The following is a 15,141-nucleotide window of genomic DNA, read 5'->3' as shown; positions in this document are numbered from 1 at the left end:
GAATGATCCCAGCTCCTCCCTGAGAGATGAACTAGGGGAGTCAGGGTAACCCCAGGAGCATCAGGTGAGTCACCCCCAGACCTTCCTTCTATCAGGGATGGGGATCTGCTGCCCTGGGAGGAACGGGTGTCCCGACCTCCCCCATGACACATGGGCGAGTCCAACTCTTGGCCCACAGGCTAGGGCAACCCGTGAGATCGCGGGGCCTTGGCTTCAATGGGACCCAAATGGCGGGAATCCTCCCTGGTCCTATCTACAGTACCAGGGGAGGCCTTCTTATTGGTGCCCTTCCCTCCTTTACTTCCCTTAGATGGAGGGCCTAGCCTGCTGTGCTTGGTGGAGGTCCCTGCCTGCTCCTCCTGTGCCTCCCTGCCGCCTTCTGCCATGGTTTCCTGGGCAGTCTTGACGAAACGGTGCAGCAGCTGGGCATCGGGCACTTAGCCAGCCGGCTGAAGCATGCCCGCAGACCAAAGGGAAGGAGAGGGCCACCCGAGGGCCAGATTCCCTCCTTCAGCTGCCCTCGGAGGCTTCCAAGAGATGGGCAGTAGGAAGCAGGACTGGCGGCGCCCCAGACAAGGCCTGCGATCCTAGGCGGTGGTCTGAAGCTGAAGGGCTAAAGGATGATCCACTCTTCGCTCCAACGACGCTCAAGTGCGCTTTTCGTCCATGAGGCTCCACAAAAATGGCGCCCGCTGCGCGCGCAGCCAAAAGAAAAGCACGTGAAACTACCAAAATGGCCATCGCCTCTGCCGGGCTAGAAGAGCACCACCGCCCTCGCCGGAACTCTCAGGCACGCCGCACGACTTTTGTGATGGACTGGTGGGGAACGGCACCGACGGGAAGCCTCCCACCGTCCCCTCACCTGCCGGACACCGCCGGACAGGTGACTCACGCTCCCCCCGCGTGTGACCAGCGGGCAGAGAATGACCCCGAGCCCCTTCAGCAGGAGAAATTTACCTTGAATCATAAGAGTACCAAACGGAAAAAACTAGGCATACAAATTCAAACTAAGGCAAACTAAGAAAAACGAATACAAACAAAAAATAAATCTGGGGAGTCCAGTTATCTACTCTAGGACTGGAGCACTCCCCAGAACAGTCCTAACGGGCGGACTGAGTTTTTTAAACTGAAGAATGGAGGCAAAGGGAGGCGTGGCCAAGAGAAAAAACTCACTCAGTCACGCTTGGACTCTCCAAGCAGCGCACTGGAGAAAATACTTGTTTTTTTCACCAAATCTAAAAGCACGTAGACTGAAAATTGAGCATTTCCATATGTGAAGGGCAGCTTTGATTTGTCTGAACAAGTTGCTTCATAGTGCGTTTACCTTATCAAAGCAAACAGACAATCTGATTACCATTAATAAGCTGCTTTGCATAATTTCCTACAGCCCAGCAATTGCAAAAGCTTAAAAAAATGCCTGCACATGCACAGAAAGTACTTATTCTAACTGTTGTATGTATCAGAGGGCCTGTAGAACTGGTATTGGAGTGAGCTACATTGTGATTTAAAGCAAGCATGAAGTAGCTTTACGGTTCTTTACTTACAATTTTGTCAAAGCACCAAGCTCTTAAATATTGATACAAGATGTCTCTAAGGAATTAAATACACTTATAGATAGTCCTCACTTAATAACAGTCATTTCAAGAGTGAGATGGGTGGCAAATAAATTTAATAAATGAAACAAATAATCACAATTGACTCTGATATTTTGGTCTTCAGTTGTTGTGATTGTTAATGGCTCAATTTTATGATTGATTTTACTAAGGTCATAAACTGAATTACTGTGTTTGTTCAATGACTCATATGGTTGTTAAGTGAACCAGATGATCGTTAAGTGAATCCATTCACCCTGATGGGCATATTTTGACTGAAAACCAGCAAGAAACATCCCAAGTAGCTGTGATATGACTGCAGGATGCTGCGATTGGTCATAAATGCAAGCTGGCTGCCAAGTCCACCAATGCAATCACATGGCCACAGGGGTGGGGTCTGTGTAGCACACACAACTTTGAGGATGTTATTAAGTAATTTTTTGGGAGTCGGTCATAATTTTGAATGGTCATTAAGCAAAGGTGACTTCTACTTTTCCCTGCTGAGTGATCATTTTCTCTAACCTGATCAGGGAAGGTTGTCTCCTTCAATTCCAGATCCTCTTCAGCATAAGTCAAAATGGTCTTCAGAGAACGTCTCAGAAACTCTTCATTAAAATTTTGAGATGTTCCCACCAGAGATGAGAGTGACATAGTTACCTGCATTTTCACTCTAGCAAAGTTCTGAAACAGACAAATTACTGCTAAGTCATTAATCTGTTAATAAGAATAGTTTCTCAAAAACAAAAGCTTCATAAATTTCGTAAACCCAAAAAAGAAAATATTCCTGTTAGAGGCCTTGTCTGAACCAAAGCCCCCCAACACTCTTTCTCCTAGTACCCCATGTTCTCTAAGACTGAACTATTAAATTTGGTGACAGTAGGCAAATGAAAGTGTAGGAAGTTAAAACCCAGCCCTCTCCTAGAAAAATGAAATATTTTAGGAAATATTAAAAAAGCAGAATATTTCCCCTAAAAGAAGAAATAGAAACTCAAGAGAGGCAAAAATTCTGCTCCCCACTTGTGTCAATGGGCCATTAAGGCCTGAGCCAGCCTTGAAGCTAGCTTCAAAACCTCCCTATCCCATGGCTGGGGAGAATAGCTGGGATTTGGAATATCATCAGGGTGGGAGCTATATAGACAGGGGGATGATATTTCAGAGAGGAGGCACTGTGACAGAGAAGGCAAGAGATTTTTCAGAGTATAAGATGCACTCTCCCGCCCCCACAAAAAAGAGGCTGAAAATTTGGGTGCTTCTTATACTCCCGATGTAGCTTTTTTGAAGCTTACCAGGTAAAGCGATCTTCTGTGCTTTGCCTGCTTTTCTCATTGCTACTCTCTCCAATCAGCGGTGCTTTCGAAGCTGTTTTTCAGCCCTAACGAGGCGCTAACGAGTGAAGCGATCTTCTGTGCTTTGCCTGCTTCTCTCATTGCTTCTCTCTCTGATGATCAGCTGTGCTTTAGAAGCTGTTTTTATCCCCAACCAGGGGATAAAAAGTACACGCACATGTGCTCAAAACCAGGAAACCTACAGTATGTGCTGAAGCTGACCAGACTAAGGAAGCTAGCCAGATGAATACCTGGTAGGTAATTTTTTTTTCCTATTTTCCTCACCAAAAACTAAGGTGTGTCTTATACTCTAGTGCATCTTATACTCCGAAACATACGGTACTTGATATTCATTAACTCTGATACAAGCCTTTTGATCAGCACAAGGCTACCGAAATTCTCATTTTAGAGGAGATGTTCCTCCTTCCATAATTCCAAACATCCCACAATTTAGATCAGGGGTCCCCTATTCAGAACCAGGCCACGAATGCTGGGCCAGTGAGTGGTGGGCCACTCACATGCACCCGCAATGCAACTTGTGTAATTTGAGCTGCAGACATGCACATTGGTCCACCACTTGCGCAGCCCGGTTCCCCTCTCCCCCCACACAGCCAGGCGGCCAAGCCGCAAAGATTGGGGACCGCTGATTTAGATAATCTGTGTGCTTTCAGAAATAATGTACTTACATTCCCAATCTCAAAGTTTTGCCTCATGAGGAGATACAAAGAGGCACTGGCGTGGGATCGAATCGTGCTAATGCTACTGCTGCAGTGGCGCAGGAGTCGAAGGCATAGATCGGCACATTGCTCAGTCTCTTCTTCAAACAGCAGTTCTGGGAACTAAAATGGCAGGATAAGAGGCACATCGTTCAAAAAAAGCTAGAAACAATGAGCGCTGCAAATGTCAGGATGATTCTACTTTATTTGCACTATAATGCTAATTATCTGCTCTCATCCCTCCTGGGATCACCTGCTCACCAGTCCAAGTAAAGCAAGCCTTCAGTTGTGTTTTGCTAGCAGAAACTATGGAACCAAAGCTGTCCCGGGTGCAAAGTAAATTCATTCAAGAGTGACATGAAATAGTAACTTACTTTGAGCTATTGAATTTAGATTAGTCAGTCTCAGTTCCAAAATTAAATAAAACCTCCTCACTCGGTACTCTATTTTCAAAACACTCACCTTTGAGACTAAAGCTCTTTGAGTAGCAAAGCAATGCTGGAGATAAAGAGCACTTTGATTGCAGGCCATGCTATGTAGAAGAGCCTTCAGTACCCCACCAAGAATACTTTCCTTGGATTCAGTCACCGAAACAGTCTGTAGCCAAAGACAACAGGGCATCAGAAGCAGTCAAAAAATCATTTTAAAGTGAAGTGCGGTAAATGCACAATGAAAAGCTAATCCTCATTCTGAGGCGTCTGTAGCCCAGTCACAAGGGCTGAAATGGGCCTATCATTCTCAAAGAGCCGTTATGAGAAATACCAAGCATACTCAATAAAACTAGCCCTATGCATTCTGAAGCATATGCTGAAGAGGACTGAAGCAGATCTTCAACAACACGCAAACCTATCCCCCAGAGCAGTGTTAGACTAATTGAGGAATTCTGGGAGTTGCAGTCCATGCATCTTAAACTTGCCGAGTTTGAGAAAACACTGCCCCAGAGGCTAAAAAACTGAGAAGCTTGATGATTAAAAACTCAAAAGATTATATTCTACAGCAAGGAGGGAGAGAACATTGATACGTTTTTAATCTTATGTGTATTTTCTTGAGAAGAATTCCCAACAATATGGAAATATTTGGCTAATAAATATAAATTGCGGGAATTGTTATTTACAAGGAAGCAAACTGATAAAACAAATGAATAATAAAAACAGAGGAAATTTCATCAAACTTCCTTTCAATTTATGTTCAAACATTTCTTAGCCTGTTGGGCCTGCGACTCTCATACATGAGAACCGTTGCAATCCTGCCAGATTGGAAGGATTATATAAAACAATAATTGACCTATCACTATTCATTCAAAGTTATGATGGCACTGAATGAATGGTCCTCAGAGTCCTCAGAGTTCCCATTGTCCCAGCACATTACACATATCCCGATCAAGTGACTGCAGTCTGGGAGCTTGGCACACTTGCAACCAGTTACAGTGCTTCGCAATAATAATTGATATTTGCCATCTTCTCTGTTGACTTCTCCAGAAATTCAGTGGGAAAACTGGCAGGGAACCCCACAAGGCACTGGGGTAAGTCTCCCACACCAGTTCTTCTACACTTGTTTTGCACCAGCTATCCACATATCCCCTCGCACCCAACTCATGACACATCACTCTCTTGCTCTCTCCTTAACCTATGCTGTGCCTCTTCCACATACCCGTGCACTGTTGCACAAATTTACTAATCCACACCATGGGTCTCTTGTATCCTTGAATAATATTAACCTATGGCAGTGATGGCTAACCTTTTCTGGAGTGAGTACCCCCAAAATACAATTTGTGAGCCTCCTGTGCATGCACCCCAAACGCCCCGCCTCCACGCATGCACACGTGGAAATTATATTTCACTCAGTTTCTATATTGGTTGCAGATAAAGGAAGGGACTTTTACCTACTGGTATAATGAACATGGTGGAGCATAAGGTCTTCATGAATCTATGTGACAGAAGACTGTCTCACTGGCCTTGGCAAGATGCCCCATAAGTCTGAACCTTCATAAACCAGGACAAAAAATTTACTCCCATCAATTGGACCCAAGTAATGTTTCCCTCTTAGTTGCTTATGTAACAGATCTTCCCCTTTGCCACCAAGGTAGTCCTCTTTACTCTTTAGTTTTGCATGGAAGATGAAACTCTCATATTTCTGTGGTTGCTTAAGAAACGTAGCTTTCCTAGTAGCAAGTTAGTATCAATGATTGGCTTATCTACAAAGCTAGCTGTGATGTTGATCGATTTGCAATATGCTTTTGTAGGAGGTATTCTGAAATATTATTTTTTGTACAGTACAGAAAAACAATACATGTTGCATTCAGGTCATTAGAAATTATGTCAAATATTCCTTAGCATCCTCACCTGCACAATTATCTCTAAAGTATCCAATATGATGAGATTGGCTTCTGTTGCCAAGTTACCATCAATAAGTGCTTCATGTTCAATCTCTGCCCGGGACCTGGTAGAAATAAAACAAACACTAAAAATCTATGTTCCTTCAAGACAAAAAATAAAGGAAAGCAAATGTCAATCTGCTTGGAAAATAGCATGCCTCCTAAAATATAAAAATAGTTCAAAAAAGGAGAAAATAAAACAACTAATCTATTTCTTGTTGTCTTTATGCAGTTTTTAAATCGTGCATGGTATTTCAAGATGCTGTAGAACTGCATCTCCAAGGAGTAAAATTGGGCTAGATGGACCAATAACCTAGCTATTTTGAAGAAACATTTTTTTCTGGCAAATACAAATAAAATACAGGCAAATGTGTACGCACAGAGATGAAAAAATACAAATTATTGGCTTAAATGGATAATGGCCAACCTAAATGGGATAATATTTTAACTGAAATGGAACCAGAAAGCTGACGTGTTTCCACAGTGGAAGCAATCTTTTTGCTGCATCTGTTAATAGGTTTTTACATAATTACAGTATAATTTAGGTTTTCATTAATCCACTATTCTTTCAAATGTTGCTTTGGAAACAACCCAGTTATAGCTTCACGGAATTGTTTTTGCAACCGCTTCTGATGTTATTGGGACTGTTAAAACATTCCCAGACTTTGTTTTTAAAGCACAAGGATGATTATTTTATATTCCTCATCCCACCATGCCTTATATAGTGATGTTTTTCTTTTAGTTTTCCTACTACGTCAAAAGACTAAATGGTATCCACTGTTTCTTTATCTGAAAAGAATGTTTAAAAGTGTAACCATTATGTCAATACAATTTTAAGTCTCTTTAAAGATCAACAAAACCCCCAACAAGTTATTTGTAACAGTGAAAATGGTTTTCCATATTTCATATTGTGAACACAGGGTGGTGCTGTGTGAATAAGTGTCTTTCTAAAACATCTGGGTAGTAAAAATGGAAATGTACATCTGGCAGGTATCTTTGTTTTGCTATCCTATTCTTAAATGATGCCTGTTTTTAAAAATCTGATAATGATTCCTCACAAATAGTATATCACACTGCTCCAAACGAATTGCAACTCGTTTGGAGCAGTGTGATATACTGTTGTCTGTGGAATGTCAATGCTAAATAGCTCAGAAGAAAAGCAGGGTAAAGTGGAGACTGCCTTCTATTGGTCTTATGAAACTACAGCCATTGCTGAGAATTCTGGAAGTTGAAGATCACATATCTGGAAACTATCAAGACTGGCTCAAATCCACATCGACATGAACCTGGTGTTCAGATATTACAGCATTCCTTTTGAGTGGCTCTGCAATACTTTTTTGTGTGTTTGGCTTTAAAATTAATGTTTCTGTGGTCAAGAAAATTGTTTTCAGAAATTAGTTAGTAACTCGGGTTCTAAATATATTGTGATCACTCACTTTTAAAATCTCCTTTAACTCAATTATTCTGGGGCAGAGAAAGAAGAGCTGATTTCCTTACCCACTGTGTCTTTCTCGAGTTTTCATGCATAACAGATTGTTTTAATCTCCATCTACCACTTTTAACTGCTGCAAGATTTACCCAGATCATGGCAACAGATTTATTAATTATGTAGTCTATAGCATAAATATTGTTCCAGCAGAAAAATACATTTCTTATAAATAAATATGTCCTATGACATCATACAATCCTTGTGGAATATCCTCAGAGCTAATTTAGCCCTTGGCACAGTAGTAGATTCCCCCACTGGTAGTGGTCTATGGCAGGGCCCCTGGGCTCTCTTGTCAATTTTTTCCAGAATCTCATCTACAGCAAATTACAAAGTATTAAAGTTACAATTCATTTGGCATACAGAGCTGTTTATGACCCTTATCAGAGGTGTTAAGGGATTGCGAGACCATATGCTAGATGTGCAATAATCACATAAGAATACAGACATGCCTCGTGCTACAAAACAGGAAATTTTTTTGAAGCAGGATGTACACACTCTCTTTTTATAGCCAAATTATTTCACAAAATAACTTCTGCAAAGCATCTCAGTCTACCAGGATCTGGGGATATAAAGCATGCCAGCCAGCCAGCCAGGCAAAGCTATACATTTTACAGCTAATTAACCCCAAGGTTTCAAATTCCAACAATTCCTGATATAACAATTACTGCAGTAACACACAGGCATATAAAACCTCTGCAAAGCATCAAAAAACACAGCTGCAATAACAAAATAGGCAAAGGTACAAAGTGACAACTGAAAAACAAAACAAAATAAAACCCATAGCAGGATACCAATGCTACAATACCTGATTGGTTTGTGGCTTCTAAAAATACAGCACATGTAGAAAAATAATTAAAGTCATGGATTAGGGTAGGAAAGAAGCAACTTTTAAACTCCAGAATACACTAATGGACTAAGTGATCGATGACATATATATTTCCTGCATGTACAATTTATGGCTCTTGGCTGTATCTAATAGGACCATGATGGCGAACCTGTGGCACGCGGAGCCATTTGTCAGGGAACCCAAGGCGTTGCCCTGTCAGCTGGCCAGCGTGCATGTGTGTGCTGGCCAGCTGACTTTGGCCTTCTTTTGATGCCATTTTTCGCCCTCCGGAGGCTTCCTTGAAGTCACTTCCGGTTTCCTCATAGGGTCGTTTTTTGCCCTCCGGAGCCTTCAGGGAAGCTTCCTGAAGGCCCCTGAAGCTCCGTAGGGCTAAAACCGACCCTACAAGCAAACCAGAAGTCTGTTTCTGAACTTCTGGTTTGCCTGTGGGGCCAGTTTTTTGTGCTCCAAAGGCTTCAGATAAACTCCTGAAGCCCCTGGAGGGCCTCCGGAGGGGATGAGGGAGGCCCTTTTCACCCTCCCCTGGCTCCTATAAAGCCTCTAGAGCCTGGGGAGGGCCAAAAAAGCACGCCAAAAATGGGAGGGAGCGCTGGATGTGCACACATGCGCACTAGGGTCATGCGTATAGCATTATGGATGTGGCATGCCCACGAACGACCCCTCTGTGCTCCCCCCGCTTTTGGCATCACTGTAATAGGATGTAATATCAGTTTTTACTACAGCAAAGATTACTTTCTTATACTGGTAGTCCTCAACTTGCAACAGTTTATTTATTGAGCACTTGAAGTTACAACATTGAAAAAAAATGACTTATGACTGTTATTCACAGTTATGATCTTTGCAATATCCCCACGGTCATTTGATCAAAATTCAGACAATGTCAACTGACTCATATTTACATATTTATGATGGTCACACTGTCCCAGAGTCACGTGATCCCCTTTTGCGACCTTCTGACAAGCAAAGTCAATGGGGAAGCCAGATTCACTTAACAACCAGGTTACTACCTTAACAACCAGAATGATTCACTTAACAATTGTGGCAGGAAAGGTCATAAAATGGGGCAAAATTCACTTAACAGATGTCTTACTTAGCAACAATTTTGGGCTCAATTGTGGTCATAAGTCAAGGACTACTTGTAATAGTGTAACTTAATATAATCCAACTGAATATAATCTATTCAGAAGTCTCACTGAATTCAACATCTTATTCCCAGATACATGGGAATAAAATTGCTTTAGACGTAGCTTGCATAGGCATCTAACCCCTTTCAAAGCCATAATGTGAGAAATCCTTGCTTAATCAGTATCTAAATCTGTCCATATTGTAGCCCGCTAAACTTCAAAAGAGACAACAAAGTCTCCATGTACTCTAGGCCAGGTGCTCAATCTATTAACCTATTAGGAAAAGATGGCATTACTTGTCCAGTTTTTCAGTGTTCTGCCTCCAATGTGTCATGTCCTTTCGCCACCTCAGGTTCTCTTGACTTCCAAAAGCACTTCCAGAAGGACTTCTTTCTGCAGGGAATTGTAATATTTAATATGGGGCTACAAAGCAATTCAAAATAGGACAACTGACCCCATGCAATTCCTGTCACTAGCAGTTCGAAAGCATGCAAGTGTGAGTAGATAAGTAGGTACCACTTTGGTGGGAAGGTAATGCTTTGCTGGTCACATGGCCACAGAATGTCTTCAGACAAAGCTGAAGCTCCCTGGGCTAAGAAACAGAGAGGAGCATTGTCCCTTGAGAGTCAGACAGACTGGACAGGAGAAATCTTTACCTTTGCCAACCAATAATTAATTCTGGTAAATATTACTGTTCAGTTTCCCAGGTATAACTTAGTACAATGACGAGGACTTCCTCCATGACATAGGGAAAGGATTATCCATCCATCCATCCATCCATCCATCCATCCATCTATTGTGTGTGTATTTGCGTGCATGTTTTGATCATGTGTAGATATTAACAAATGGACTTCAGCATTTTATGGCTCCCAGGCCGACATCCAACCCTTTGGCTGTCCCTGTCTGGCCCATGTGAATTGCTTTTATTTTGAAGGCAACTTTTTCTTTCAATTTATGTATATACATGCATGCAGACCTACATATCTTCACAGCCCTAGTGGTTCAGCCCAGCACAACAGTCCCAGTTTTTCACGTGCCCCCTTTGGAAAATTAATTGCCCACGCCTGGTTGTAAGAGATAATGCATGAATAGGAACACTTCTTCTTTAAACTATAAAAGAACTAGTCCACTCACCCAATTGTCCTCTGCTTCTTCGTACCATTTCTTGCCTGGCCCCAATGCTCCCAAGTATAGCTTCTTCAAGTTTGGCCCGCATATCTTTTGACTTCTTAAAAGTCAGACTATTCATTCTTTCAAACACTTTCTTTCCCTAGATGGTTCACAAAAGGATAAGAATATAAAAGCAGAACATTGTCTTTCTAAAGATTAGAGGTTCTTTCTAAAAATAAATATTAAAAAGATGGGAGGGCCTGTAAAATGCAAGCAATGTTAGAGGAGAAAGCAGAGTTGGCCTTGTTTCATCCAGAGCAGTGGTGGGTTGCAGGCAGTATGCCCCAGTACGGGCATACCGGAGCCTGCCTGGAACACCGGATACCATTCCAGTATGGTACTCCGGAGGGCCCACCCGCCCGAGCTCCTTATCTGATTGTAAGTCTTTGGCGCTTTCGCGCACGGCGCATACAGCGCCTGCGCTCCACTCCACTGAGAGGAGCTCTGTTATCGGCTACAGAGGCCTTCAGGAAAGCCTTGCTTGCCTTGCCCAATGCAGAAGTTCCTGAAGGCCTCTGATAGCAAAAAAAAAAAAAAAAAAGGCTGGGGGCAATGAGCCTAAGTGAGGTGAGTCAGTGGACAACTCCCCCCCCAAAAGTAAGACTTGGTGCCTTTTTGGTGGCAAGGGTCTTATTTTGGGGAAAACACAGTAGGCAGTGTTGATTTACCTTATATTCAAAGCAGGAAATGCAAAGATAAAGCAAATCCAACAAGCGATTGAGCTGCAACACAGAGAGATCTGTGAACCATTTCTGCAGAACACTTTCGTCAGCATTCTTCAGGACCCATAGGAGGCAGATCAAAAGGTTTCGACTGGAATCAGCTGAAAATGTTGAATGTTGCCTGCTGCCCTGGATTCAAAGATAGAACAGATCAAAACTATGGTTACCAGCTTGGTCCTGAAATAAATCTAGTCTAACCAAAGAACATTGTTATGTGCTTTTGCAGATATCAAAAAAAGGGATGCAAGCTATTCAGATAGACCTAATGCCATCCTGCTTAGTATTAACTTATAAGGTGTAGAGAATCTACTAGACTCTGTATAAATGGGTCACAGTATCCATCCTCAGTGTGACTGTGGGGTCCCATGTCAAACTATACATCACATTGTGGCCAGCGATAAGCGATAACTGATTTCTTTTTTAAAAATATAAATTTTAGCAGTAGACTTATATACCGCTTCATAGGCCTTTCAGGCCTCTCTAAGCGGTTTACAGAGAGTCAGCATATTGCCCCCAACAATCTGGGTCCTCATTTTACCCACCTCGGAAGGATGGAAGGCTGAGTCAACCCTGAGCCGGTGAGATTTGAACCGCTGAACTGCTGATCTAGCAGTAGCCTGCAGTGCTGCATTTAACCACTGCGCCACCTTGGCTCATGACTAAATGATGCTGAGATTCAATGCTTGGATAGCCTAGACATTGGTGTCTGAACATAGATGTTTTTAACATTTATATTATATTATGTTTTACTAATCTAGGTGAAATTTTAATATATGCTGCTAATCCATGGATAAGTGTTTTGACAAGTTTCAAAATGGGAAGAAAAATGTTATATCTTGATCACCCCAAAGGTGCTTTTTTCAAAAGGCAACTGGACTTTGTTTTTCCCTGAAGATATTTCGCTTCTCATCCAAGAAGCTTCTTTAGTTCTGAAGTGAAACGTTTTCAAGGAAAAACAAAGAAAATTAAGTCCAGTTGCCTTTTGAAAAAAGTACATTTGGGAGAGTCATAACCTGGATGATTGAAAATCTCCATAGATAGTTATATTTTGATGCACTGTCTTAAAGCACCATAGTATCGCATTATTGTGCTATACTTTCCCAAAGAACCAAAACAATCATATTCCAGTATTATCATCTTCCCCTAGTCATTCTTTAGTTTCCATGAAATATGTAAGAATATTGGCATCATTTCATGACATGGCTTTCACCCAGTCTTGTTGTTTCATGAATGCAGATTCCCAAATATTTATTTGTACATAGGTCTATTGAAGGATGATGTTTTTGTACCGTTGATGTGAGGAGAAAACTGGTAGGCCGCGTGAGCTGTGGGACAGGGGTTCCTGCAATGGCCATAGCAACTGTCTGACTGATCATGTTCCCACCCTCACTTTCACAATCCTCCACTGCGACACAGCTTGGTCTTCCACGCTGGTTATGACTTTCTGTAGCAAAACAGCCCAATTTCAATGAAATGAAACATTAATGCGGTTGCTTTAATACACTTAATAGCAAAGCACAGACACTTAATAGCAAAACACAGAAAAGTTTTTGCATTAGATGGCATATAAATAACCCTCAGGATCCCAATCAGAAAGGTTCATTTTAGCCATCTAGTCTAATTCAAATTAAAATAAACCCATCCTAATTATTTCTAACATTACAGCAGAATTTGTACTTAAAAGCAGTAGGGAGGGACCTGCACTCTGGGAGGGCAGCAATAGGTATTAGCCTTTGGTGACACATCCTTTCAGGTATTTGGGGATTCTAGAATGTTTAAGTAATCATTTTTAAATGGATGAAAGAATGATGTCACTTTTTTTTTTTTGTCCAATTTATGTAACTCCCCATCACACAAGTGACTCTAGTAGGTCTTTGCTTGTCAGAAGATCACAAAAGGTGATCACATGATCCTGGAAAACTGCAATAGTCATAAATACATGCCAGCTGCCAAGCGTCTGTATTTTGATCATCCTGAGGATGTTGCAAGTTCATGAGTATGAAAAACTGATCATGTCACTTTTTTTCCAGTATCTTTGTAACTTTGAACAGTCACTAAACAAGGGCGTATAAGTCAAGGACTACCTATACACCATACATTCATTTCCTATTCTGCAGGTAATCCTTGATTTACAATAGTTCGTTTAGTGACTGTTCAAAATTACAACGGCGCTGAAAAAAGGTGTTTCATGATCGTATTTCATGCTTATGACCAGCATTCTCATGGTCACATGATCAAAATTCAGACGCTTGGCAACTGAATCATACTTATGAGCCTTGCAGGGTCCCAAGGTTATGTGATCCCCTTTTGAAACCTTCTGACAAGTAGTCAATGGGGAACCCAAATTCACTTAATAACTCGGTTACTAACTTACTTACTGCAATGATTCACTGTGTGTTTGATGTGGAATTGCAAAGGCAAATAGACATTTCAAGCACACATTCAAGCTTTTGGATGCAGTTTAGAAACTCTTTAAAAAAAACACAATTTGCTGCTTTAACTAAATGCAATATTCAGGTAGCAGTGCAGTTAATGGGTTAGCATACCAAATACCTGTGAAATCATACAGCTGGGGCACACTCTCCATGATCACTCCAATCAGAGGCAAGTATAGAGTAGCCACCCTGGCCTTTACTTGTGGGTCAGAGTACCGTGGGTCGGAGTCATGGCTAGATAGCAAATTGTGTACCATGTTGATGACTTTCTTATGCAATCCAAACAAACTATTTTTTAAAAAAAAGAGACAGTAGGATGAGTTAATAGTTTTAGAGAAGCTATGGATAGTAAACACACATATATGCACACTCACAAATTTGACTTTCAATTATATCCCTTATTTTATGATTTTTTTCAATTTCACCTTACCCTTTATTTAGCTAATCTGAAACAAAGTTGCAAAAATATTGCAGAATTAGAATTAACCTGTTAGAATATGCAAAATAAGCTAATATTAGCCACCTGATTCTGCGTCTTTAGCTCCAGACACAAAATGTAGACAGTGGTTAATATATAAACTGATCTGCAGATAAATTATTAATTTTATGATGCACATTTATGAAAAAGGAGAGAAAAAGAAGATACACAAACCAAAAATGAAAAAAAGGGGAAAGAGGGGAGGAGCAGAAAATGTACAAATAATTTATAAACATCATTAGAATTTTTTAAAAATTTTCAATGTTTCCTTAATTTAAATAACCAAATGCACTCCATCATTTTAAAAGTACTAATCATTACTAAAATATTATACAAATATTAAATGCAACAGTCAACATGGTATATAAGTCATAAAATAAGATTAAGAATTACAGGAATTTCTATCTAAGCATTTAAGACTTTATACTAAGAGAAACTCACATCTCAGACATGGAGCAAGCCCATATATGGAATTATAATTAAAAATATTTCTAAGTTGATTACATTCTGTTTCAGATTTATTTTTGAAATACAAAGTTATTTCAGACACCAAGGCATACACCAAGAACTTAATTAGACATTCTTCTGCAGATTAAATGAGTATACTGTATTTTTTAGAGTGTAAGACACACTTCTTTCCCCTCTAAAAGAGGGTAAAAAATTAGGTGTGTCTTATACACTGAATGTAGCCCTGCCCACCCGTTGGCCTCCACCCTTCAGCCTCTGCGCGTTGCGTTTTAGATTTGTTCTAGGCTGCAGGGATTGCCACAGATTCCTCCTCCCCCAGTGCCTTGTGTTTTTGGCCTCTGCACCTCGCGTTTTCAGCCTCCAAACTCTCTATATCAAACCTGTTCAAGGCTGCGGGTATC

At 41.1% G+C, this 15,141-nt stretch overlaps 1 protein-coding gene across 4 annotated transcripts in view; it reads right to left on the bottom strand.

Annotated features, from left to right (window-relative positions):
- DOCK7 (dedicator of cytokinesis 7) overlaps window positions 1-15,141 on the bottom strand; it is a 147,930-nt gene that overhangs the window by 38,202 nt on the left and 94,587 nt on the right. For 3 of the 4 annotated variants that reach the window (XM_032218874.1, XM_032218871.1, XM_032218872.1), the window contains 9 exons: window positions 13,913-14,082; window positions 12,649-12,803; window positions 11,306-11,488; window positions 10,602-10,737; window positions 9,764-9,860; window positions 5,976-6,072; window positions 4,096-4,230; window positions 3,604-3,756; window positions 2,115-2,273 (listed from right to left, as the gene is read on the bottom strand). In XM_032218874.1, the coding sequence (XP_032074765.1) occupies window positions 2,115-2,273; window positions 3,604-3,756; window positions 4,096-4,230; window positions 5,976-6,072; window positions 9,764-9,860; window positions 10,602-10,737; window positions 11,306-11,488; window positions 12,649-12,803; window positions 13,913-14,082 (1,285 nt within the window). Of the gene's footprint in view, window positions 1-2,114; window positions 2,274-3,603; window positions 3,757-4,095; window positions 4,231-5,975; window positions 6,073-9,763; window positions 9,861-10,601; window positions 10,738-11,305; window positions 11,489-12,648; window positions 12,804-13,912; window positions 14,083-15,141 lie in introns of those variants that run through there. The other variant, XM_032218873.1, reaches the window with a different exon arrangement.

The sequence above is a fragment of the Thamnophis elegans genome, chromosome 5 (assembly GCF_009769535.1).
Source record: "Thamnophis elegans isolate rThaEle1 chromosome 5, rThaEle1.pri, whole genome shotgun sequence".
Classification (NCBI taxonomy): domain Eukaryota; kingdom Metazoa; phylum Chordata; class Lepidosauria; order Squamata; family Colubridae; genus Thamnophis; species Thamnophis elegans.
Note: the sequence above shows the minus strand (reverse complement) of the source record. Positions and strands in the feature narration are given on the sequence as shown.